The sequence below is a fragment of the Bubalus bubalis genome, chromosome 16, assembly GCF_019923935.1.
Source record: "Bubalus bubalis isolate 160015118507 breed Murrah chromosome 16, NDDB_SH_1, whole genome shotgun sequence".
NCBI classification, from domain to species: domain Eukaryota; kingdom Metazoa; phylum Chordata; class Mammalia; order Artiodactyla; family Bovidae; genus Bubalus; species Bubalus bubalis.
Window position 1 is genome coordinate 27,134,578 of NC_059172.1, and position 27,421 is coordinate 27,161,998.

At 38.4% G+C, this 27,421-nt stretch overlaps 1 protein-coding gene and 1 long non-coding RNA gene across 4 annotated transcripts in view; one reads left to right on the plus strand and one right to left on the minus strand.

Annotated features, from left to right (window-relative positions):
- BBOX1 (gamma-butyrobetaine hydroxylase 1) overlaps positions 1-26,918 on the minus strand; it is a 75,766-nt gene extending 48,848 nt beyond the window's left edge. Inside the window, exons 1-3 of one of the 3 annotated variants that reach the window (XM_044929326.2) lie at positions 26,788-26,918; positions 16,342-16,596; positions 14,790-14,904 (exon numbers count right to left, since the gene is read on the minus strand). In XM_044929326.2, coding sequence (XP_044785261.1) covers positions 14,790-14,904; positions 16,342-16,560 — 334 coding nt within the window. In that variant the 5' untranslated portion in view covers positions 16,561-16,596; positions 26,788-26,918. Of the gene's footprint in view, positions 1-14,789; positions 14,905-16,341; positions 16,728-26,787 lie in introns of those variants that run through there. The other 2 variants (XM_044929325.2, XM_025266338.3) reach the window with 2 other exon arrangements.
- Positions 17,858-23,024, plus strand: LOC112579610. The gene is made up of 3 exons (XR_003103920.3): positions 17,858-18,074; positions 22,128-22,209; positions 22,894-23,024. It is a non-coding gene; the product is annotated as an uncharacterized LOC112579610 (long non-coding RNA).
- Positions 26,919-27,421: the final 503 nt, after the last annotated feature.

The following is a 27,421-nucleotide window of genomic DNA, read 5'->3' on the forward strand; positions in this document are numbered from 1 at the left end:
GAATTGCCCCTCAGCCAAGTCCTCATTTCCGAAGCTAGTTCACTGAGAATGTACTAAGTACTTATGTAGAAATGAGATGCAGGTCCAATTTGATAGGGACTTTGTGTCAAAGGTTTGAGGGTGACAGATCTGGATTCAAGTCGGAATTCTCACACTTTCTGTCTGCATGACCTTCAGAAAGTGATATATTCTCTCAGTTCAACTTCTTTCCTGAAAATACAGGGTGGAAATAATCTGCTGGATTGCGGGGAAATTTAAATGAGATGGTCTTGAAAGTACTAGACATAGCGCACCTAACTGCACTTGAACCAGAGCAGCTGAATGTGGCTGGACGAAAACATATCATGATGACGATTTTATTGCATACTCCTTAATCTATAGTTAACTCTAGCTGACTGTTTATCATGTTCTCTATCCTGAGTCTTCCCACACATCCTCCTTCTACTCATGCTTAGCTGACAGCTTTGCTTCCTGTTTCAGTAAAAATTAGAAGGACTCAGAAGAGACTTCCATTCACCCCCATCACATCGAACACCCTGCCTGTATCTGTGTCCTTATCGTCTCTTAATGTGGTATAAATAAGTTTGTAAATTTTGTGATCTCATTCTCTACCAGAATGCAAAGTCCTTAAGGACAGAATATTTTTCTGTTTTGTTCATCACTGTATCCCCAGGACAGAGAACAATTCCTGGTACAATTTTATAATGCATGGAAGATATTCGAAAAATGGTACCTGTTATTAATATTAGTTTTTTCTCTCGATTCCAATTTTCTAGTGGGGCAGACAGTCAAATACACAGACACTGACCCTTGAGTGCAATAATGGCAATGGAGCAGAAAGAGCATGTGTGCATGCTTAGTTGCTTCAGTCGTGTCTGACTCTTTGCAACCTTATGGCCTGTAGCCCATCAGGCTCCTCTGTCCGTGGGATTCTCCAGTCAAGAATACTGGAGTGGGTTGCCATGCCCTCCTCCAGGGCATCTTTCTCACTCTGGGATTGAAATCGCATCTCTGCATTGTAGGTGGATTCTTTACCATTGAGTCACCAGGGAAGCCCAGCATGGAAAGAGAAGCTGGCACAAATTGCTACAAGCACCTAGAAGAGGAGGAGGATGATAAAGGAATCTAATACAACAGATGCTCTTCAGTCAAATCTTGGCTCCATCACTTCTTTAACTCTTTTGTTATGGACTACTTAGTTTTATCAATCTCATTTTCCTCATATGTGAAAAGGTTATAATAATGTTGCCTTTGTAAAGTTGTTGCTAGGATTAAATGCAGCAATACATATTAAGCACTGAGCTTAGTGCCTAGCAATGCTTAAAAATATGAAGAAGGAAGATTGGCAAAGGAGTAGGGGGAAAGAAGGGAGAAAGAGGGTATACATGTTGGTAATTCAGACAGAGGGTTGGTGTAGGAGACAGTGAGATGTTGATGGATTCTAGATTGTTTTGGCAATAGAGTTAGGAGATTTTCTTGGCACGTTGGGTGCGTGGTATAAGAGATAATGAAGAGTCTAGATTTTTATTAATTTATTTTAATTGGAGGCTAATTACTTTACAATATTGTGGTGGTTTTTGCCATACATCAACATGAATCAGCCATGGGTGTACATGTGTCCCCCCATTCTGAACACCCATCCCACCTCCTTCCCCACCCCATCCCTCTGGGCTGCCCCAGAGCAGAGCACTGACTTTGAGTGCCCTGCTTTGTGCATTGAACTTGCACTGGTCATCTGGTTTACATATGGTAATATACATATTTCAATGATATTCTCTCAAATCATCCCACCCTCACCTTCTCCCACATAGTCCAAAAGTCTGTTCTTAACATCTGTGTCTCTTTTGCTCTCTTGCATATAAGGTTGTCTTTACCATCTTTCCAAATTCCACATATATGCATTAATATACTGTATTGGTGTTTCTCTTTCTGACTTACTTCACTCTGTATAATAGGCTCCAGTTTTATCCACCTCATTAGAACTGACTCAAATGCATTCTTTTTTACAGCTGGTAATACTGCATTGTGTATATGTACCACAATGTTCTTATCCATTCATCAGCTGATGGACATCCAGGTTGCTTCCATGTCCTAGCTCTTGTAAACAGTGCTGCAGTGAACACTGGGGTACATGTGACTCTTAATTCTGGTTTCTTCAGTGTGTATGCCCAGCAGTGGGATTGCTAGGTCATATGGCAGTTCTATTTACAGTTTTTAAGGAGTCTCCATACTGTTCTCCATAGAACAGTGTACTAGTTTACATTCCTACCAACAGCATAAGAGGGTTCCCTTTTCTCCACACCCTCTCCAGAATTTATTGTTTGTAGACTTTTTGATGGCTGCCATCCTGACTGGTGTAAGATGGTACCTCATTGTGGTTTTGATTGCATTTCTCTGATAATGAGTGATGTTGAGCATCTTTTCATGTGTTTGTTAGCCATTTGTATCTCTTCTTTGGAGAAATGTCTGTTTAGGTCTTTGACCCACTTTTTCATTAGGTCATTTATTTTTCTGGTATTAAGCTACATGAACTGCTTGTATATTTTGGAGATTAATTCTTTGTCAGTTGTTTCGTTTGCCATTATTTTCTCCCATTTTGAAAGCTGCCTTTTCACCTGGCTTAGAGTTTTCTTCCTTGTGCAAAAGCTTTTAAGTTTAATTAGGTCCCATGTATTTATTTTTGTTTTTATTTCCATTAAATAAAAGGTGGGTAATAAAGGATCTTGCTGTGATTTATGTCAGAGAGTGTTCTGCCTATGTTTTCCTCTAAGAGTTTTATAGTTTCTGGTCTTACATTTAGATCTTTCATCCATTTTGAGTTTATTTTTGTGTATGGTTTTATAAAGTGTTCTTGTTTCATTCTTTTACAGGTGGTTGACCAGTTTTCCCAGCACCACTTGTTAAAGAAATTGCATTTGCACCATTGTATATTTTTGCCTCATTTGTCAAAGATAAGATGTCCATAGGTGTGTGGATTTATCTCTGGGCTTTCTATTTTTTTGTTCCATTGATCTTTATTTCTGTCCTTGTGCCGGTACCATACTGTCTTGATGATGGTAGCTTTGTAGTATATTCTGAAGTCAGGCAGATTGATTCCTCCAGTTCCATTCTTCTTTCTCAAGATTGCTTTGGCTATTCGAGGTTTCTTTTTTTATGTTTCCATATAAATTATGAAATTATTTGTTCTAGTTCTGTGAAAAATACCATTGGTAGCTTGATAGGAATTGCATTGAATTATAGATTACTTTGGGTAGTATACTCATTTTCACTATATTGATTCTTCCAATCCACAAACATGGTATATTTCTCCATCTATTTGTGTCATCTTTGATTTCTTTCATCGGTGTTTTATAGTTTTATATATATAGGTCTTTTGTTTCTTTAGGTAAATTTATTCCTGAGTATTTTATTCTTTTCATTGCAATGGTGAATGGGATTTTCCCTTAATTTATCTTTCTGTTTTCTCACTGTTAGCATATAGGAATGCAAGAGGTTTCTGTGTATTAATTTTATATCCTACAACTTTACTATATTCATTGATTAGCTCTAGTAAATTTCTGGTGGTGTCTTTAGGGTTTTCTAGGTAGAGGATCATGTCATCTGCAAACAGTGAGATTTTACTTCTTCTTTTCCAATCTGGATTTCTTTTATTTTTTTTTCTTCTCTGACACCATGGCTAGGACTTATAAAACTATGTCAAATAGTAGTGGTTGACCCCACTGCCTGACAGATGGAGCTACCATCTGTCAGGAAAGACTGTCTGTGAAGCAGGATTATCTAAGACCATCTACTCACATCAGAGGATTCATCTTTCCTCTGATCTTCCTCCTTTTTTCTTATTTCTCCAAGTGAATCACTTTATAAATCCCCCTTTTGGTTGTCCATCATGGTTATGATTGATCAATCTGTTTTGGGCTAGACACTTCTGTTCCTGTGTGCATGTGTGCTCAGTCATGTCCAACTCTTTGCAACCCCATGGACTGTAACCCACCAGGCTTCTCTGTCCATGGAATTTTCCAGGTATGAATTCTGGAGTGGGTTCCCCTTTTCTGTTCCAGGGCATCTTCCTGACCCAGGGATTGAACCCACATCTTTTATGTCTTGTGCATTGGCAGGCGGGTTCTCTACCACTGGTGCCACTGGGCAAGCCCAGACACTTCCATAATGCCCTTTTGAAGTTAGAGCTTAGACACTCTGCTTCCTCCTTTATGAGCACATGGTTCTCTTCAGATACCTTCCCCCTATCTACTTTATTAATATTATCTGTTTTCATATGGTCATGAGACTATATCTAATTTGGGTCTGGAATTTTTTTTTTTTTCATCTAAGTATTGAGGTTTGTACATGAAATATATCTGCTGAGTGTTGGTGTCTTCATCTCTAATGATACTTAACTAACCAGTAGATGACACATCACTTTTCCCCAAGTTTGCTGATCATCCTAGCTTCAGCAAACATTTTTACAGACCTGATTGGAATTAGGGTCAAAGTTGACCTGTCTTTTCACTGCCTTCCTTAGTTTTATTTAAAGAAAACTATCTGTCAGGTAGAAAAAATTTAGCCCAGACTTAAAATCAATGTCTGAATGAGTAAAATCCTTTTCATGGCAATAATTCACTTCTGAGTCACTCTCAAGAGTTTAATCAGGATTATAATATTATTCTTCAAGTAAGGGGAACTCATGCATAAAGCATGATCATGATGCTGTTACTCTCTTTGCTTTTATCCTTGCTCAGATGTTCTTTATTATGCCTTTACTATGTCCATGGCTCTTTATGTAGGAGGAGAAGGGGAGGGAAAGGACCTAACAGGATTTGAGTAGCCACAGTGTGCCAGGCACTGAGCTAAGCACAGTACTTACTTTTTTCCACTTATTCTTCACATCCCACAGCTGAGAGGTATTGCCTCTTTTACATATGGAAAAAGTGAGAGTCAGATAATTTATGACACAAGTCAGGCTCACAGAGCAGAAAGTCAAAGCCCCTCTGCCGATTCCAAAGCTGTTCTCCTTTTGTAACACTGTGCTGTTTTACAGGGGAAGCATGTTCTTGGCACACCACCCTCTTTCACTTCCTCTCCTAACAAATTCTAACAAAATTCTTTTGGAAAAATGTATATGCTTCCATTGTTATACCACAGCCTTGCATTTTAGTGTTACCAGTGAAATTATGTCCGTTTTCTGGACTTGCTTGCTTTCTGGTCCATATTTTGTAGTTTGACTTTGTTGTTGTTGTTTAGTGGCTGAGTCATATCTGACTCTTCTGTGGCCCCATGGATGGTAGCCCACCAGGCTCCTCTGTCTATGGGATTCTCCAGGCAACAATAGTGGAGTAGGTTGCCATTTCTTTCTTCAGGGGATCTTCCCGACACAAGGAATGAACCCATATCTTCTGCATTGGCAGATGGGTTCTTTATCACTGAGCAGGTTTGTCTCAGGGATAATTATAAATCTAGGGTGGAACTACTGGTAAAGGGGTCCACTGGGATGTGAGTTTGATCTTGTAGGATAGAGAGGTGAAGTTCGGCCAGGCAGAAGAATAGAGTGAGTGATTGGGGAAACAAGCAGAATTTGGACAAAGGTAAGAATCCACACAATCTCTTGATGAAAGTGAAAGTGGAGAGTGAAAAAGTTGGCTTAAAGCTCAACATTCAGAAAACGAAGATCATGGCATCTGGTCCCATCACTTCATGGGAAATAGATGGGGAAACAGTGGAAACAGTGTCAGACTTTAGTTTTTTGGGCTCCAAAATCACTGCAGATGGTGACTGCATGAAATTCAAAGACACTTACTCCTTGGAAGAAAATTTATGACCAACTGAGATAACATATTCAAAAGAAGAAACATTACTTTGCCAACTAAGGTCCATCTAGTCAAGGCTATGGTTTTTACAGTGGTCATGTATGGATGTGAGAGTTGGACTGTGAAGAAAGCTGAGTGCCGAAGAATTGATGCTTTTAAACTGTGGTGTTGGAGAAGACTCTTGAGAGTCCTTTGGACTGCAAGGAGATCCAACCAGTCCATTCTAAAGGAGATCAGTAAAAAAAAAAAAAAAAAAAAAAAAGGAGATCAGTGTTGAGTGTTCTTTGGAAGGAATGATGCTAAAGCTGAAACTCCAGTACTTTGGCCACCTCATGCAAAGAGTTGACTCATTGGAAAAGACTCTGATGCTGGGAGGGATTGGGGGCAGGAGGAGAAGGGGACAACAGAGGATGAGATGGCTGGATGGCATCACTGACTCGATGGACGTGAGTCTGAGTGAACTCCGGGCATTGGTGATGGACAAAGAGGCCTGGCGTGCTGCGATTCATGGGGTTGCAAAGAGTCAGACACAACTGAGTGACTGGACTGAACTGAACTGAAGAATCCACATGCTTGTGGATGGGGCTCTAGATTGCGGGATGATTAGAAAGTCCCAGGGAAGACTTTGGACTGTATTGAGCTGCAGAGAATCACCAGGGCTGGGGGAGGGAAGATAATGATGGGCATCCGGAGGATAACCCTGTAGGGTTGTGCAAGCTGGGGGTGAACACAGAGGCCATGTTATTTCAGTAACTCAAGTATGAGATAACAAAAGGCTTTGACTAGGTGGTTAGCAAGAAGGACAACTTATACAATCTTTTTCACCTATAGCATTTTGAATGTCAGTCTTCTCTGGGCAAACAGGCAATGAACATGGAAGCTTGATAGCTGATGGAAAAAAAAATAGGATTGTGCTTTTTTTTTTTCTTCTTTTTCTGTAAACTGATATACTATTTAAGAAGGTCAAGAAGCCTCTCAAGGCTGTTCTCTATAGTTATCAGTATTTACAGCTGCTTTCAAGGGAACCTTCTGAAGATGAAGTGAGGTCATATGTAAAGTGAGACATCGTTTTTCACTCAGTGTGGTGCTTTTCAAGGCTGTAAGCTGGTCCCATCTCCATTGTGCAGATAAAGATTTGGGAACAAGAAAGGTTAAGAAAATTGGTCAAGGTCACAGATCTAGCAAGACTTAGGTTCTAGAGTACTTTTAATTCAGTGCTATACTGTTCTTTTGATTCAAAGCAAAGTTACAGATTGGGAAAAATACAGAATTTTGAGCAAAAGGTTAAAGTTAGAGAAATCGTTGAATGGAATAGAGACTAAAAATTATTTAACTAATTTGCTCAGCTAGAAAGTAGGCAAATCAACAGAATGGGTGAACAGCAACATCAAAAGTCTTTCCAAAATCTTTTTTTTTTTTCCTTATGGGGATAGAAAAATTTAAGAAGAAATTAAAACTAATTTTTTTCCATGGACATATTGAAAGTTCGGAACTGGAATCTTAAAGAAATTTAAGTATGATGAAGATATCTATTACTCCAAACTATGTTTGTTCCACTATGTTCTGCCATCTTGAAGAACAAAGTAGAACCAGAAGTGAGAAGTAATAGTTTTTTAATCAGAATCAGTTGTCCTTTTTTTTTTTTTTTTTTCCCCAGTTGGTGAATCTCCTAATGTGTAGGCACTAGCAGAAATGACATTAAATTTATAACTTATGTGCCTATATGTAGGTTTGGTAAAGTGAAGCCTGCATACAAAGCAATACAACTTTACTTCTTGAAATTGCCACACTTTAGAATTTTCTTAATTTATAAATTCTAAATTTGCCATCCAATTGCCAATGTTACAAAACTTATTCCCATGCTGCAAGAAAAAGTAAGTCTTATTTGTGAGAAATGGAAGCTTTTCACTCATTGGAGAAAGCCCACTTTACTTTTTCCCTGTTTGAAAGAAAAGGGAAATAAAAGAAATAAATTTACTTTAGTGTAACTCTAGATAATTACTTTTCCAAGAATAAAGAAATTAGTATATTTTCCTTAACTTTTGATGTGGTAGGTATACTGAAAAATTATGAAAAGGGAATAGGCTATAATAATTCTTCCTCAAAATAGATTTACTTTAGATTCTCAAAAATATCCTTAAACTTTTTCAAGGCTTTTAAAGATATCAACTTTTTGAAGACACGAGCTTTTCAGAGTCCTATTTTGCACTAACATTGGATGATGATATGATAGTTTATTTTATAAAGTTGTTAAATAATAAAAATGATTAAAAATATATAATTAATGTTTCTTACCTAAAAATTTTAAAAAAGTAATAGATGTAGTTCACAGGACTTCCCCCCACCCTGTATTTTTGTAATGTGTCCAGCTTCAAAACAGACTTTATCTTTAATACTTTAATACATATCTCTGAGTATATGATTATGTGTTTTCTAACTGGAAGTATGGATGGAGATGAAAAAAACATAAAAGAAAAAGGATCTGACCTAGAGTTTACAAGTAGAACCCCAAACTAGGCAGATGGCTGTGGAAACAACCTCCAGCCTGGGGGCTTCTGTTGGGTATACAATACTGCAGGGTGCTTCTCAGGCTGTGAATCTCCCATCTTGGACTCACTGACTTACAGTCCACAGGGATGTTAGATCCTTCAGATATTATGCCCTCGTTTCTCAAGTGCAATGCAGAAACTGAGTGTGATAACAAATGATATGTGATTCAGAAAAGAACAGGACATATTGAAAGACATCACTATGGCACAGAGAAAAAGGGCAGCAAAATATGCATTTGTAAACTTACAAGCATTTAAGATACCTGTATTCATTTCATCAAAGCCCCAAACACATTTCTCTGAAGTTTGGTAGGTTCATTTCACATATGGCAGGCAAAATAGAGACTTTCTTTTTAAACATACGAAGACTTTGGGCCATTCTCCCACCTGTGCATCAGAGTGTGGGCCTGAGTGACTTATACTAGGTCTTTCCTGGGAAGGCAATATATTTGGCAATGTGACACAGTGGCTTGATTGCTCTGATGCATCTGTTTTAACAGAGCTCTTCTGAAGCCATTCTGACTGGTAGTTCATACAGTTGGAACGTTCTAAGATAGCTTGGAAAAAAAAACCTCCCAGTCCTTTTCATAATTACTAAGTAATAAGTGAAACAGATACCTTCATTCCATCCCTGACTTGCCCTGCTAATTCCCACCTCTGGGGGTTTAAGAATGGATGAAGGATGGGGCAACGTTTATGGATATGGGTGAACTATTATGAGGAAATTGGGCATATTTATTGTGTACATTACTTGTTCATTTTTTAAAAAGATAATAATTTTTGCTTTTGGGGCAGATTTCTACAAAAATAGGCTGTGTACCAAACCAACTCTATTCTTTGCACTATAATAGAAATCTTCATCTTCAAGGATGCATATGGCCCTCTATTAGAAAGGGGGAGCTCTGTTTTTTTTTTTTTAACCATATGCAAAATCACCACAGAGATCTTAGAGAACCCTTATAGCTACTTGAGAGTTTTCAGTTCCTCTTGTGGCATATTCCTTTTGAAACAAAGAAGGGAGTCATAGCTATGGACTGAAGGGTTGTAATCTGATAAAGTACACAGGTGAAGGCTTGCTCTGATAGAAGAGGGACATATGGAAATGAAGGGAAATATTCTTTTCTGACTGTGCTGTAACATACTTAGTTTCTGGATTGCTGACAAAACTGAGCAGATTGCTTCTTTGGAATAAAGATTTTCTTCAAATTAACACCTTTTAAATCTCAATTTGCGATAACAAATATTACTGCTGTCAGAGAGTAATACACAAATATTCCAGTACCAATTCAAGGAGATAGCTAGGAAAACAAGCATTCATTCTGCCACCACATGTTAATAAAAAGAACAGATATTTAGGTTCATATACAAAAGATTACATTATGCATTGATTCTCTTCTATTTTAGTCCTATCAGTTTTATTTTGGGAATTTTGCATCTTAAAGTTAGTCACCAAAAATGAGTGTATAATCATGCCAATTTCTCATGAAAGCTAAAAAGCAATTTCAGAAAAATTCTTCATATTTCCAATGTTTTATTAAAATCTTCAATTATGTCCATCTATTTGGAAACATTCACATGCTAGGCTTGGATTTAAATGGGTAAAGATTAGAGGGCCAGAACCTCCTGTCCTCCAGGTTAACATCTATTTTTCTTGAGTACAAATACTATCCCTGTGCTCTCTGCTACTTCCCTAGTTTAAGTTCTTAATGTTTCTTACAGGATGATTTCTAGATCATACTATGGTTACCCTGCTCCTGAGCATTCCCCACACCAATACATCCAGCCCAGATGACCATGACCAAGATTTTTCTACATCACAGATCTGATCTCTTCACCCTCTTTAATAAGATAAATACAAACCAAGAACCAAAGGGGTACACTGGAAAGGGAAGGGTAGAATGCATTAAGAACAAAAGGAAGCTAAGGAGACATTCACAATCTCATAGGCACTTGAGAAATTATATGTGTTTGGTAAAAATCATCCTAAATGTAAATGCATCCTAAAAATGAAAATGTAAAATGCATCCTAAAAAAATAGATAAAGCCATCTTCTTCTTAAATTTATAAACAATCATTTCTCTGGCCTGATAAGAAGAGAATCAGCCTGAAAAACTAACAGAAGGAAAAATACTTGACCTTGGTGCTAAGCAAACTTCCTTGCCTTAGGGTTTAGGGTTGAGCCTCTTAGTAGGGCACTTAAGCCACTTCCTTCTTTGTTGCCTAACAATTGTAACTTCATCCATATTAAACTAATTGCAGTTTCTTAAACCTACCCTGCTCTATTATACTTCTTTGTTCTTTTCTCTGTTGAGAATTTCCTTACTTTCTATCTTTGTCTAACAAATGGATTCTTCAAAACCCAGTTCAAGTATTAGGTCTTATTTGAGTTGCATTTTCTTATCTCTTCAGAGTCCTTCTGCATTCTAATAAATCTTCTATGCACGTCTTCATGTACTTAAATTAATGTACTATACTTATTTGTTTCCATGGCTGATGTCCCCTCCTAGGTGGGATAAATCTTCTAGGGAAGAATCCATGTTTTTCTAAAAAAAATTTTAACTGGAATATAATTGCTTTATAATATTGTACTGGTTTCTCCTGTACAACAATGTGAATCAGCTATAAGTATATATATATATATATATATATCCTCTCCCTCTTGGGCCTCCCTCCCAATCCTCTAGGTCATCACAGAGCCCCTAGTTGAGCTCCCTGTGCTATACAGCAGCTTCCCACTAGCTATCTATTTTACACATGGTAGTGTATATATGTCAATGCTACTCTTGCAGTTCATCCCACTCTCTACTTCCCCACTGAGTCCACAAGTCCATTCTCTACGTCTGCGTCTCTACTGTTGTTCAGTTGCTCAGTTGTGTTTGACTCTTTTGTGACCCCATGGACTGCAGCACCCCAGGCTTCCCTGTCCTTCACCATCTCCCAGAGATTACTCAAACTCATGTCCATTGAGTTGGTGATGCCATCCAACCATCTCATCCTCTGCCATTACCTTGTCTTCCTGCCTTCAGTGTTCCCCAGCATCAGGGTCTTTTCTAATGAGTCAGCTCTTTGCATCAGGTGGCCAAAGTCTCCATTGCTGTCTTGCAATATGTCTTTTTAAAACTTGGTATTTCCTTACAGTTTTCAGCACAAGATAGGTGCAATTGAATAGAAATGTATGAGAGAATGATTGTTATCCATGTTTCCCAGCTGTGACTGTCCCAAGACAAGAGCTTTTTCTGGTGGATGGTCTTTCCATTTCTGAGTGCAACATCTAATGCCAAGGGAAAATCAAGGAAAAGTAATCTGCATCTTGACATCAGATTTTAAAAGTCTTTCTTCACTCTAAGGAAAGAGCAACAGAGGAAACTCTGCCACTGAGGACCAAAAACAAAGCTCTTTCACAAATGTAACTGAGTCTGTTTACTTGTTCTGAGTATGAATGTTTGAAAATATGCAATGGCAGGGAAATAAGGTGCCAAATTCTACAGGCAAAAAGCCACAGAAGCAATATTTTAAAAATGGTCCATTAATTTCTTCTTTTACCTACCAACCACGCAGCTTGAGAATATATTTAAAAAATCCGATCTTGTTTTAAACCATTAAAATAGTTTCCATTGTCTAAATAACAGCCAGTTCTCCTTATACGATTTCTGATTGCAGCCTGTCCGTGTGACCTGTTTTTTCCACTGTTGAACTGAAAGTAGTATCATTTCCATCCTGCTACTGCCTGATGGTCCTGAGAAATGCAAGCTATAAAACTGCGCTTGTCAAGAAATATTAATGGAGGGGGTGGCCATATACTCTTACAATGCTTAAAAGCTTAAGCTGTAATAATAAAAAGTTGGCTTTTATTCCCTGAGATCATCAAAAGAACTTGAAGGAAATGAAAGTAAAATCCAACGGGATTACAAAATTAAGGCAGAGTTAAGGAAAAATATTTTGAGTACCAGAAGAAATCTAAAATAAATAATAAAAAAAAATACACTTGTGATATTGCTATTTGACCCAGACAGTTTCCATTCAGTTATGTAATTGGAGACTCTTTGAAGAATCTAACCGTGAACTCACTGGGGGAAGGCAGGAAAAGCATCTTTCCTTGGATATCCATCTGGATTCCACCAGCTAGCTTGACTAGATAAAGAGGAAAATGGGTTTCTGATGGTTTAGACAGAAAGCACTGGAGCAAAACTTCGTCAGTTGTCAGAATGGTAAGATTAAGGGATGGAGGCCTATCCTTGAACAGGAAGGGGACCACATCACACCCTATTGATAACCATAGGGCAAGGTGAAGCTGTAGGGTTCAAGTGGGCTAATTACTAATATCTCCACACCTAGGACACTGTTGTAAGTCTAGCACTGAAAACCATGCAGAGTCACCATACATGTTTGAGAATTTCAGATTTGAAAGCAGTAAGGTAAAAATCTGTGTCTTGGTATATGACTCAGAATCCCCAGAAGAGATGTGTTACAAAATCCAATAAGGCCGATCAGTTTCCCAAAGGGACAGTGGTCCAATATATCTGGTTAACAGTGGGAAAGAATGTTCAAGGAAACTTACCTTGTTAGTATATTTGTGCAAGTCAAGATTCTAGTAAATACATAAGAATCAGCTTGTTCTCAAAATTGCCTTTGACCACATCATCTTATGATACAAATCTTCAAAATATGCAGAGAATAAAATTGTAATGGCTTCGCAGGTGACTCAGTGGTAAAGAATCCACCTGCCAGTGCAGGAGCCTCAGGAGATGCGGGTTCAATCCCTGGCTCAAGAAGATCCCCTGGAGCAAGAAATGGCAACCCACTCCAGTATTCTTGCTGGGATAATCTCAGGGACAGAGGAGCCTGGTGGGCTACAGCCCATGGCATTGCAAAGAGATGGGCACGACTGAGCATGCACAAAGTATTACTACTTCCCACTTCTCCCCAGCACTTCTGATTGAGTTGTATTATTGTATATCTCTGAAAAGTCGTATTTAAAAAATAACTTTCTATCTTGTTAAGTGCTTATTTTGTATCTCAGATCAAGATTAAAACCTTCTTCATAGAGAACAGATTCATAGTTGCTAAAAGGGAGAGGGGATTGGAGGAAAGATGGAGTAGGAGTTTGCGGTTAACAAATCCAAACTATTATATGTAGAATGGATAAGCAAAAGGGCCTACTGTACAGCACAGGGAACTATATCAACATCCTGTGATAAACAATAATGGAAAAGAACATAATAAAAGTGTATTTATATGTGTCATGCAAGTGTATGTTCCTCAGTTCTTTGTCTCATCACAACAAAGATTTGGAGCAACGGACATTAAAGCCCTCGGCGCATCACAGCTCTTGTGTCTTGGACAAACCGTGTTACAGCTCTTAGGCAAATCAGTGTTACAGCTCCATTTTATTTAGAAGATAGCAGGAGAATCCAAGACTCGAAGAGAAGGGAGTGGAGGAGTGCGTGGGGAGGGAGGGAAGGAGGAGGGGAGAGAGAGAGAGAGAGAGAGAGAGAGAGAGAGCGTGCGCACGCATGCACACGGGAGAGAGAGTCCGAGAGAAAGCGCTTTGGCTCCTCCTTTTATATGTTTTTTCCTCCACCTGGGCCTGCCCTATGCAAATTGGGCTTAGCTAGGAGTGCTGTTTGTTCTGCCTGAAGTTTTCACTCTGGTCCTCGGACCTTCCTTTGACCTTCCTTGTCTTTTAGCCACCGCCATTTTGGACTCTTTTTCCCTATTCTACCTACCTAACATATGTATAACTGAATCACTTTGCTGTACAGCAGAAATTAACACATATTGTAAATCAACTATATTTCAAGAAAAAAGACTGAAAGGAAGGTTTTTTTTTTTTTTTTTAAGAGAATGAAGTCTTCCTTTTTGACTGAATCTGTCTAGTGGAGACTTTCTGAATATTTCTGTGGTCACAGATTCCCTTGAGACTCATATAAACTCTCCCCAAGCAACTTGCTGTGCACAAGCCTGACACACACACTCACATGCACATTCAATGCTGTGTATACTATTTCATGAGGTTCACGGATCACATAATTTTATCTGTGGATGCCAGTTTAGAAATATCTGCCTTGTTGATCTTGTGTTTTTCTGGCCTCAGACAAAACTGTTAAGGAACAAGTGTGCCTTTGATTCATCCTGCTTCTTTGCAGGGACACTTATGGAGTGTCTGTGGAGTGAAAGTTTTCATGTTAGATGACAAGGATACAAATTTGCTAAATTTCTTTTCTTTTGCAGTGGAAAATTCCAAGTTCTAGAATGTCTAGACCTGCTCTATGTTTCTTTCTATCTCTACTTGCATGATCTGTGTGGTAAATCATTAAACATTCCACGTAAATTACAATAATATTTTAACCAGGGTACAAGGGTTTTAATTTGCTTCTGAGCAAATTTTTTTACCATATGAGGTTTAAAGGTTAAAATCTGAAAACCGTAGCAAGGTTACCTGGCAAAAACAATTCTTTCTGGAGTTTTTCTCTGGCCTGCTGCGAAAAGCATCTTTTCTTCAGCCAATCAGCTCCATATTCACTGTAATGGTCATTTGGCCACATGATATGAACCTTATAATACAGAAAGCAAATATCACATAAACATATACTATACTTCTATGTACTTTGGTTCTCTGCTATTGCTGTTTCTGAAAGTTATTTAAGGTTATCAGAGAATCAAATTAGCTCTTGCTTTTTTTCCTTCTGTTTTTTAACTTATATACTCAAAAGCATAGAATAAACTTTTGGCAAAGGAAGAAACTGAACGCCAAGGAGATACAGCTGAGGTCTGAAGCCCCTTAAATATTACACAAGAAACAAAACCTGGCTAGATCTGAAGTTCTTGTTTTATATTCTTAAAACCCGTGGTCCCTGAACTTTCTGTGATGACTTGAGGTCAGAGATCAATTAAGATTCCTGCCAATAATATCAGAAATAATAATGATGATGATGAGGTAGATAATAATAGGAGGAATAGCACCATTTTGAGTGCATACTATACAAGAAGCACTATAAACATAACTCACTTAGTCCTCATAGAACTTGTGGGAGAAGCTATAACTAATATTCACATTTTCAGGTGAGGCAAGTAAGAGGAAATAACATGGTTATAATCCCACAGCTAGCAAGCAGTGAACTCTGGCAGTAAAGTCCTTGATTCAAGATGAAGACAGAGGTGGGGTAGATAACCTTGCTGGTCACGCTTCCTCTTCTGATAACCATCCTAGCAAATTTGGAAGAGAGAAACAGGCTGGGGCCATGTCTGCTTTGTGGTTTTGAGAGCTGAGCTGTCAGGAATCCCATACGAAGTCTTTTACGTCTACTCACAAATTTGACTAAAAATATTAATCAATACAAGTTTTTGAGTGCTCACTGTATGCCAGCCACATGCTAACATTTTACCCACATTATCTCATTCAGTCTTCACATCATCTCTAGGAACAAATCTTGTTAGTATCCTTCATTTCTAGATGAGTAAACTGAGGTAGGGAGCATTCCTTGTATTAGAGAAATAGTTTGATTGTACCTTCAAGGCTGCCACTCACTGAAGGAATAATGAGCAACTTTGTATATTTAATTAAAGGTAATAGTAGTAGTAATAAAATAGTAATAATATTAGCAGACACTTTCCCTTAGTGAGCATGCTGACTTGGCACCAGGCACTATGCAGTCTTGTTTTTTTTTATACATGGCTCAGTGTTAAAGAATCTGCCTCCCGATGCAGGAGACACAAGAGATGTGGATTTGATCCCTGAGTCAGGAAGATACCCTGGAGTAGGAAATGGCAACCTACTCCAGTATTCTTGCCTAGAAAATTCCATGGACAGAGAACCCTGGAGGGCTATAGTCCATGGGGTTGCCAAGACATGACTAATTGAGCACATTCCTGACTCTGATATATAATATATACATATATTAAATACAATATAATTCATTATTTGAATTATTTGAGTCTAGACCTTTTATTTAAGTTAAGAGAGCAGGGAGAGAGAATTTGGAGATAGTTACCTTTTTCCTGTCAAACATCAAGTCTTTGATCCCAACGTACACATCAAGAGCTTCGATAAGAAGTTTCCGTGCTTTTGCCGAATCAAGGTAGCAGTCGGGACACTGACAGTTGTCCCGGAGCCACACAGCCGGGTAGATAGAGTCTGTACCATCCTGCCAGATGATTCGCATCAAGTGAGCTCCATCCAGCACTTCTGCCTTTTGGATGACGCAGCCCATGTTTCTAGTCCTTTGGGGGTAAACCTTGTCAGCTACCTGCTATGACAAATCAGTGTTAAAAGGACTCTCAGGAGGATCAGGTCTGAACTTGACTTCTAACAATTCAAATGGACTCTGGCTTCTGCTATTTGCTTGGGTTTGTGGTTTCACCTATCTGTGCTGGGACCTTTGTTCTGATGAGAGTATTTCATGAGCTGTAAACAGAAACACAGGGACTAAAAGTAAACAAGATAAATGCTCTGTCATGATCCAGACAGAAAGAATTCCTTGTTTTCTCATAGCATTTAAAAAAAAATAAGTTCAGAACCAATGACACAGGCACTTTTAAGCTTGAATAAAAGCTCTGGAATTTTTTTAAGAGACAAATACTCCACAAATGGAAAGTGTAACAATCACACCTGTGCTATTTTAACTGATGCCCAAATTCACTGCTGCTGCTGCTAAGTCGCTTCAGTCGTGTCCGACTCTGTGCGACCCCATAGACGGCAGCCCGCCAGGCTCCCCCATCCCTGGGATTCTCCAGGCAAGAACACTGGAGTGGGTTGCCATTTCCTTCTCCAATGCATGAAAGTGAAAAGTGAAAGGGAAGTCTCTCAGTTGTGTCCGACCCTCAGGGACCCCATGGACTGCAGCCTACCAGGCTCCTCTGTCCATGGGATTTTCCAGGCAAGAGTACTGGAGTGGGCTGCCATTGCCTTCTCCGGCCCAAATTCGCTGGATCCAGCCAAATCAGGAACTTTCAAATCTCAGTTCCTAGACTCATTCTGCCCCCATTGCTAGGGATGACTGTCAGGAAGCATTTAACAGGAGGCTTCCTGTGTGCTGTTTTGGATCTGTCAGGAATCCTCTGTTCCTTATTAATTCCTGAATATTCAGGAATTAAGAGGAGAGGCAAGCCTCTCCCGGGGCTGAGGAATCCAGGCATATCCTTTGTTAGTTTTTCAACACGGTGATAAGTACCCTCTTCCTTCTTATGAACCATACGGTAAAAGTGATTGTTTACAACTCTCTCTCTCTTTAATATGGATCGCCTATGTTTTGTAAGTCTGGAATTTTAATTTTTATCTTTGCTGAGAATAACTACCTTGTAAGACAGTATATATGCCCACACCATGTTGATTAAAAGACCTTTGCTCCATCAGAGCTTTGGTCCCCGTGTCTTGCTCTCTTTCTCTCTCTCAGGCTAATTCTTTGGAGTGCAGAGACCTGTCGTGCTCATTCTCCTGCCCAGGCTTCTAAGACCCTCCTGAGAAGGCGCGCTGTGCCTTCACCCCCCTCAAAAGGGCGCCAGGTGCCTTCATGAGCGACACAAGCCCTGTGTCAAAGGGCTTTATTGGTTTTCCGTGTAAACCAAGGAATATCAGCCTCTTTTTCTCTCTCTTTTACTTTCTTATCATTGAGTCCAGACCACCAGGTTCTGGTCTATTAAAGGACCTCAACAAGTGGTGCCCAAACAGGAGCCTGGTACACGTGACAGATTCGGACAGAGTGACCTCAACGGCCTACTGGGGCCGGTAAGTACTAAGATATGGGTAAAATGGCTGGAAAGCCCCATCACTTTTCTACTTTACTTAATCACTTACTTAAATTTCAGGGACCTAATGAAATGTATGCTGATTTTTTAGCTAGATTAGAAACTGCTATTTCCCATACTGTAATTGGAGAAGAAGCCAGTAGGCAACTAGAGAAATTACTTGCTTATGAAAATGCAAATCAGGAATGTCAAAAAGCTATAGCTCCAATTTGTGAGACTGAGACTATTATTGATTATTTGAAGGCTTGTCGCAATCTAAGATCAGAAACTCAAAAGATGCAATTGCTAGCTGAAACAATGGTTGCTGCCTTAAGAAAGGGAAATGAAAGATGCTTTACATGTGGAAATAAGAACCATTTAAAAAGGGACTTACCTAAAAAAGCTAAAAAAAAAAAAAACACCCCAAAAATCTGCCCTTGCTGCCATAGAGATATGCATTGGGCCAAAGATTGTAAGTCTAAATTTGACACTGAAGGAAAACCCATTCCATAAAACTCCAAGCAGGGACCCCCCAGATCCCCTTCAACAAAAACCAGGGACAAATTCCATCTTTTCCCTGAAACCCTCAACATCTGGCAGTGCTGCCGTTGATATACCAGCTTTGTTTTTAGAGAATATGAAGTTAAAGAGCTCTATTTAAATTCAAATTCACGTGAACTGAAAAATATTCAATATTAAATATAATGTTTATTTAAATATAAATATAATTTAAATATAATTGTTTGCTAATCTAATTAAGACATGTCTTAAGTCATCAACATTATATAATACTTTTATTATGCCTAGGTTTAAGGTAAATTAAATTTGTCAACAAAAAGGTAACTCTTTATATATATATAAATATATAAATGAGATGAAAACTTTTAGATAAACTCTATTAAAAATAATTATATTTTTAATAGAATAATCTATTATTATAATCTAAAATAATCTCTTAAGATTTGGATAACTTAAATTTCTAAAGTTGTACTAAACTAAATAATAAAAGTTTATTAAATAACTAGGTCATTTCCAAATAAAATAAGATTTTAAAACATTAATTACTGAACATTAACTTCCCTTACAAAAAGTTTTTCTTACAGAAAAACTAAAGAGATTTTAAACTATTAATAAATATATTATATAATGTATAATATATATAGATATATATTATAATATGATATAATAAATATATTCACCAATCTATAAAATGCTAATATACAAGACACTCCATAGTTGCTAAAAAAAAGTAAGATATATGCTTTTAATAAAAAGATATAAGTTATGGCAAATAAAATGATGAATGCAAAGATATAAAAAAGGTTTATGACAAATAAAAGAGAAATTACAGGTGGCCAAGGAACTTATAGATACACAACTAGAATTAAAGCATATTGAGAAATCCTGTTCTCCTTGAAACTCTCCTATTTTTGTTATAAAAAAGAAATCTAACAAATGGCATCTCCTAAGAGACCTTAGAAAAGTTAATGCATCTATAAAACCTATGGGTGCATTACAACCAAAAATCCCATCACCTACCACTATTCCTCAAAATTGGCATATTATTATTATTGTTGATTTACAAGATTGCTTTTTTAATATACCTTTACACCAATTAGACTGAGAGAGATTTGCTTTCTCTCTCCCTTATCCTAATTGTATTGGACCTCATAAACGGTACCAATAGACTGTACTGCCACAAGGGATGATGAATTCTCCCAGCATGTGTCAGTACTACGTTGCCAAAACCCTTGAGCCTGTGAAAAAGCAATTTCCTAACTTTCTTGTTATTCACTATATGGATGATATATTGTTTTTGGCTCCATCTGTCTTAAAAACTCAACACATGGTTGACTGGGGACCCCATGGTTTGTGGTTATCTAACTGCTCAAAAGGGGTTAATTACACGGTGTGTGACTAAGTTACACGAGTGACCTAGAAGGTCACGGACACCACGGTGCAACATTACCATGACAAAGGACTTCTTGGGTGGCTTGATGGTGGATTAGCCCCACCTCGTCCTAGAATCGTCCTCGGTAAACAGAGTGGGCCTGAACAATGGGACATTTGAAAACTTGCTGCATAGTAACTATTTCTTTCACTATAATCAGTCATATTTTATGACTGTGTCCCACTTCCTTTCATTATAGCCATAGGCAAAATATGACTCACAGCATCAGGTCTGGAACTATAACTCTGGTGATTGTCTTGGTAATTATATTTGTTGTTTATCATTGCCTTTCTATAAGGTTGGTTAATACTAAACAAACTCAGTTGGTCAGGACCTTTTTTACAAATATAATAAAATAGGGGGGATTGTCAGGAAGCATTTAACAGGAGGCTTCCTGTGTGCTGTTTTGGATCTGTCAGAAATCCTCTGTTCCTTATTAATTCCTGAATATTCAGGAATTGAGAGACAAGCCTCTCCCGGGGCTGAGGAATCCAGGCATTTCCTTCGTTAGTTTATCAACACGGTGATAAGTACCCTCTTCCTTCTTATGAACCATACTGTAAAAGTGATTGTTTACAACTCTCTCTCTTTAATATGAATCACCTATGTTTTGTAAGTCTGGAATTTTAATCTTTATCTTTGCTGAGAATAACTACCTTGTAAGACAGTATATATGCCCACACCATGTTGATTAAAAGACCTTTGCTCCATCAGAGCTTTGGTCCCCGTGTCTTGCTCTCTTTCTCTCTCTCAGGCTAATTCTTTGGAGCGCAGAGACCCATCGTGCTCATTCTCCTGCCCAGACTTCTAAGACCCTCTCAAGAAGGCGCACTGTGCCTTCACCCCCCTCAAAAGGGCGCCAGGTGCCTTCATGAGCGACACAAGCCCTGTGTCAAAGGGCTTTATTGGTTTTCTGTGTAAACCAAGGAATATCAGCCTCTTTCTCTCTCTCGTTTACTGTCTTATCTTTGACTCCGGACCACCAGGTTCTGGTACATTAAAAGACCTCAACAGATGACTTTTCGCAAACTTTGCTTTTCGTGAGCCAGGCTATCTGTATCTTGGTGATCTGGCAAATAGAGGCTTAAATAAGTAAAGAGTTTGTTTTTCTTGTATAAAAAGAAGTCCCAACATGACTGTCCATTACTGGTAATGTGATTTCACAGAATCATGGGGAGCCCAGGCTACTCAGAGATTTTATCCTTCTGCTTGTTGCCTCATGTTTGCAACATGACTGCTCCATCACCAATACCACATCTACATTCCAGGGAGGAAAAAGGAAAAACATCACGTGGCACTTAAGTCTACCTAATTTTCAACTCTTCCCCATCTAGCAACTTCCAGATATATTTTGTTGGCCAGAATTACATCACAATCTAACTTTAGCTATAAGGGAAGATGGGAAATATAACTGTTTACTAGTCACATGCTTGCTCTGTATAAATCAATGTTTAATTAGTGAAGATGGAAAATAAGATGGAATCAACATGCATTCAGCAGCGTTGCTCACATCCTTTGAGACTTGCTCATATAGATATCTTCTTTAAACAGGCCATCCTGGGGCCTCTCAGACAACTATCAATGTCACTTATGCCCAGCCTTCCTTATTATTTTTTTTACTTTCATAATGATCTCCTTTATTTTCAAGTCTGGAACTTCCAAGTGATCTTTGTATCCTCTAGTGCAGCAGGCACATAGAAGACATTTAATATTGGAATGAAAATTTTAGTTTGACACATGAGGAGGAAAAAGAAGACTCTTTTCTGTGTTTAAGTAAGATTGTACCTACTGTAGTAAAAACATAACGTACATAACTTGATCAAGGACAGGCAGCTGCCTGTGGGTCAGATGTTTTTACACAGTCCATGAGGAAAGAATGGTTTTTATATTCTCAAAAGGTATGAAAAAATAAAACAAGAACATGCAACAGGGAAAGTATATAAAGCTGAAAATATAGTATCTTCTCTCTCTCTCTCTCTCTCTCTCTCTCTCTCTCTCTCTATATATATATATATATATATATATATTCCCTTTATATATATGCCAACCTCTGAGCTAGAGAAAAATTGACTATATTTACTCTTTTTCTCCTTACATTTCCAGTATGATTTAAGGATCTGGTTATATTATCCCAAATTAACTGGAATCATCACTGTCCAGTGAAATATCTACAGCAATTACCCAGGTAAGCAGCTGGAGAAAGAGGCTGGGAAATACCAGAATACAGGTGATGCCATCTTAAGATCTCCTAAGAAGTAAGACAATCAAGGGGGAAAACCCTTCTTATTAATTTTTAATCATCAAACTTTCATGTGTATTGGTATATGTTTGAAACTTAACTCATTGTCAATAAAATGCTGATTAATAAGCTTGAAGGGCTTCCCTGTAGTTCATTTGGTAAAGAATCTGCCTGCAATGCAGGAGACCTGGGTTTGATTCCTGTGTTGGGAAGATCCCCTGGGGGAGGAAATGGCAACCCACTCCAGTATTTTTGCCTGGAGAATCTCATGGACAGAGGAGCCTGGCAGGCTGTAATCCATGGGATTGCAAAGAGTTGGACACGACTGAGCTACTACACCACCACCAATGAGCTTGAAAATGTTTTGTTTGAAATGATTTTCATAAAACTTGAAATTTCACACATTAATTCTTAATAGTTACATTGTTTGAAGGGTGCATCTTCTCCCATAATAAACACTGTTCTGTACTCACTCATGGCTCTGTGCCAAGTCCCACTAACTGTTGAAGTGATCACACCTACAGATATGCCCATACCAACCAACACTTGTTCCATTCTAACCTAACGTTTTTTCTTTCTCTCCCTTTTTTTTTCTTTATCTTTTTTTTTTTTTTTCCTTTTTCTACCTAGCAAGTTTGAACTGGAGAGGGTAAGTGCATTAGGGGCCCAGGGTTTGACAGGTGGCACTAGTGGTAAAGAATCTGCCAAGAGACTCAGATTCAATCCCTGGGTTGGAAAGATCTCCTGGAGGAGGAAATGACAACCAACTCCAGTATTCTTGCCTGTAAAATTCCAGGAACAGAGGAGCCTGGTGACCTACGGTCCAGCATGTTGCAAAGAGCTGGACACAACTGAGCAACTGAACACACACGTTACACAGACTCTTCCCTGCCCTACTCCTCTTGGTCAAATGGATGTTCTGGGAAGGTTATCTTGAGAGAGGAGGCCATATCAAGAGGGTGGCTGATGGAGGCTGCCTGAGGCAGCTGCGAGAGAGTGGCAGAACTGGAAAGACCTGGGTGTTGCTAAAGTTAAATTGTTTGGGTATCTGTGAAGGAACTTGACAGGTTATTTCTATGCTTTACAATCCCCTTCCGAACTTTATGACAAATGTGAATGGTAATCCAAACCAAAGGAGGGAAAGGATGGGAAAAGAGTTTCCCTCTTTAACTTTTCTTGATTTATTTAAAGCTTTATTAGGATAAATGGGATGAAATGGAAAACGGAAAAAAAAAAAAAATCAATGGACATTGTACTTGAAAACAAATTTTCTCCTGTAATGTATAGGCTTGCATGTGTGTGTGGCTTGTTAAAGTCTATTTTTCAATTTGACTTGTTAAAACTGAGCTGTGTTCTTATGGCTGGTTCTTGTTAATGTTTGGCAGAAACCAACACAATTCTGTAAAGCAATTATCCTTCAATAAATAAATAAATAAATATTTAAAAAAACCCCGAGCTGTGTTGAAGCATAATGACCATTTAGTTATTTGATAAGTTGTTGTGTTTCTCTGAAGAAAAAAAAAAAACCAAAACATTTGATGCTCATAACTCTGTGTGTATATATATATACACACACATACATACTTCTCTGGAGGCTCAGATGGTAAAGAATCTGCCCACAATGAGGGAGACCCAGGTTGGATCCCTGGGTCAGGAGGATAACCTAGAGAAGGAAATGGCAACCCATTCTAGTATTCTTGCCTGGAAAATTCCTTGGACAGAGGAGACAGGCAGGCTACTGTCCCTGAGGTCGCAAAGAGTCAGACATGACTGAACGACTAAGAACTCATGCTCTCCTCCTGGGGACCTTAGAGCTGAGTGCCATGAAGAAGCTCTCCTCTCTCTTTCTCTTTCTAAATATATATATATATATATATTTCTCAGTGAGATATTTTTGCTGAATTAAAATGGTCCTATAAAATGAAAATATTTATTTTATACCCATTTTCCTTCTTATTATTCACAATTATAATTTAATTCATGAAATATCACTTGAGTTTGGTGGGAGGAAGTCATATTAACGTCCTGAGAAACAGACTTTGGATTGATGTCAGGGGGCTTACTATCTAATGGGATAGATTTCTTTTCATTTCACCCCATTACTTGATGTGTGTGTATGTGTTGTCATTTTCCTTGCTAACTCACCATATTTTCCCCCTTCAGAGTTATGGACCTTTGTTTGGGACTCCTGTTTTGCTCAATAAATTGTTTTAGAGATTATCTTACTTCAGTCATGGGTGTGGTTTTTGCCTTCTTTAAAGTTTTACAAACTCAAAATTTCCCAGCTGGCTTGGCAAGAAAATAGCTCTAAAAGTTATTTTATGTGTTGGTCTTGGGAATAAAATAAACTTAGAACTGGAGTCTGAAAGAAAAATCTATGCTATCATTGGGTTGAGTGGCTTCATCTGATAGCAAGGAAAATGGAAGCTCAGAAATGCTGGGTGTAATCTGTCCAAGCACACACTGGTGGGAGAGGTTGCCCCAGACCTGGATTGGCCAAGCTACTGTACACATATAAAAGTGAACACCTTCTAGTTCTAATCCAAGGGAGTGCAAAAACTCCTCAAATGCTAATTGCAACTAATTTGAATAATAGGTTTTAGATAGGATTCTCAAGAAATTGACAAATACACTGCCTAGTTACTATATATAAAATTAAAATTGATGGAGGTTAATAATACACACCAGAGAAGGCTGATTCATCTACTAGATTACTCACCCTTCAAAATAAAAACTGTCATTTTTCAACTGTTTTTGTATAATGGAAGACTAGATAGAGAAGACTCCTGTTATCAAATGTCAGAATCTGTTAATGTCTTTTTCCTCTTCCTCAGGTAAGTCATCAGGCCTGCTGTGATAGAACAGGATTTTCTGTATTTGACCTTCTGTTTTTAGGTTTTAGGATCAAAAAAAAAAAAAAAAAAAAAAATCAAAATGCAAGAAACAGGCAAATTGCGTGGGTAAATGTATGAGATGTATGTACTAAACCATATATTCAGCGCTTTTTATGTGGTAACTGCTCTACTGATGCTTTCAATTGAATAAACCTTACATAATCCTCTGGAAAACATTGTGAGATCCCTGCCATCATTCCCTTTTACAGATGATTGGAGATTTAAGAGGTAAAGAAACTGACTTGAAGGCAGAAGAAACGGAAATCATGGCCACTACACTTGACTACCTCATGGAGAATCTATGGTCAAATAATTTTCCAGGCAATAACTTCAATTTAGCAAAAATGTACTTTTAAAATAGCAGCTAACTCTCAAGATTGTTGGTTGTTGGTTGACCTCACCATCCGACATTTCATCATTGAAAGGAGAGGACAGGAAGAAGTTTTCCAGACATTACACCATAAAGGCTTAAAATATTATTATTCTTTTATATATCAACCTTTAAGTCATAAAACTCAATTCATTTCCACTTGGTGAGGTAGAGGTTGACCAGACCACATTTGTAGTACGTGAACCTTAATATGGTTTGAGTATATACATACTCTACTCATTACTTTTGCTATCTAAGTCGTTTGAACTTTTAGAAGTTGTTGCTTTTTTTGCTAACTTGATTTAATAAGTGGCTGAGTTACTTAATAATTCATGAGTGTACTCTCAGGGGAATAATGAATTCTATGAAACCCTTACTAAAACCAGTCCATTCTCTTGAGTAGGTTTACCCTTCTGCCTGCTCACTTGTTTAAAGTATCACATTTTATGCAAATACTTCCTTCCTAAACTATAAAAAGGAAAAATTTAGCTTCAATCTGGTGACATTATTACATTCAGATTGAAACAAATTATCAATCCATTTGTTTATCAAGGTAAAGCAGAGTACTGGTCTATACAGTACTGGGTCTAGATTTTAACAAGGTCTCTAAATCTTTGAATCAGAATATGTATTCATTATGAGAAATCCTTTGTTTTCAAGGAAAAACATTTCAAAATTTCTGTCATACTTCCCCTTGAGCTATATTCAGGAAGCAAAATAATTGAAGAGGGATACAATAGCCTTAATTGACCAGTATTCTAGAAAACCATGTTACATTCAGTTTGGGAGCTTAACAAAGGGCCATCATATAATATGCAGTCATTTCCTTTGGCCTGGACCGTGGATTGGTCAGTGAACATTTTCAGATTCCAGGCAGAACCCTCCCTCCCCCCATCACCCAGTCTACTTTTTAGACAGTATCCCCTCTGTCCCCTCTGAATGCTTTCTGGATCTGCTTAGGGACTACAAAGTAATTTGACTACTAGACTAAGCCAAACATAATTGGGAAAGGAAGCTGCCAAGAAGCAATCAAATCCCCTGCATTCCAAAATCAAGCCTATTGCAAATGCCTAATGGACCATCCTCATCTCAGCCCACATGGCTGTGAGACTCATGTGACTGGATTTCCAATTGGATGCCCCCTCCCCCGACCCCTAATCCATAGACCTGGATCCACAAGCTCTTCCAAATAAGAAAAAGTTGAACTCAACCTTACCTGTTCTCAGATGTGCATTAGGCCCCAAACCATGCAAAACTTACCAAGGCAGGAAAACGTAGGCTTTACTATTCAATGTCCTTTGCACAAGGAACCTTCGGTGCCTGTCACCACCCAGTTGGATCTGCCTCCAGTGTCCCTGTAGTGCTCTGACTTGTAAGCCTTTCTTTCTGCTCCTGGCAGCTCCACTGCTGCCCTGCCCCCAGACACAGCTGAGGCTTGCAAATGAGGAAGGATGGATGTCCCAATCTGAAGGTGTAACAACTCCTGAGGGGAGCTTGGAGGTGGAAAAAAAAAAAAAAAAAGTAAAGAGGTTTTATGGCCTAGAGGAGAAGCAGTTAGAAAGAGAAAATCCTTTAACTCCTACTAGTTCCGGAAGCCACAAAACCCCAGGACTCAGTGCAACTTACATTGCCTTTGTTAAAATCTTTCTGATACATGGAGGGCAGTTCTCAGGTTCTCACCCGTTTTATCTCCTGCCCCCGAGCTGGCAGCAGCAAGTGCAGGAGCTCCTTTACTCTTGTCCCACCTGTTCATGCAACAGCTTTATTGTTGCAACACTCACTTGGAGAAAAAATTATTGAGATGTATGTTTAATAGGGAGGGGCTACCAGCTCCTCACCTGAGCAGAGAGATGGTATCTCTGTGTTCATAGAATCTTCCTTATGAGTCTCTTTG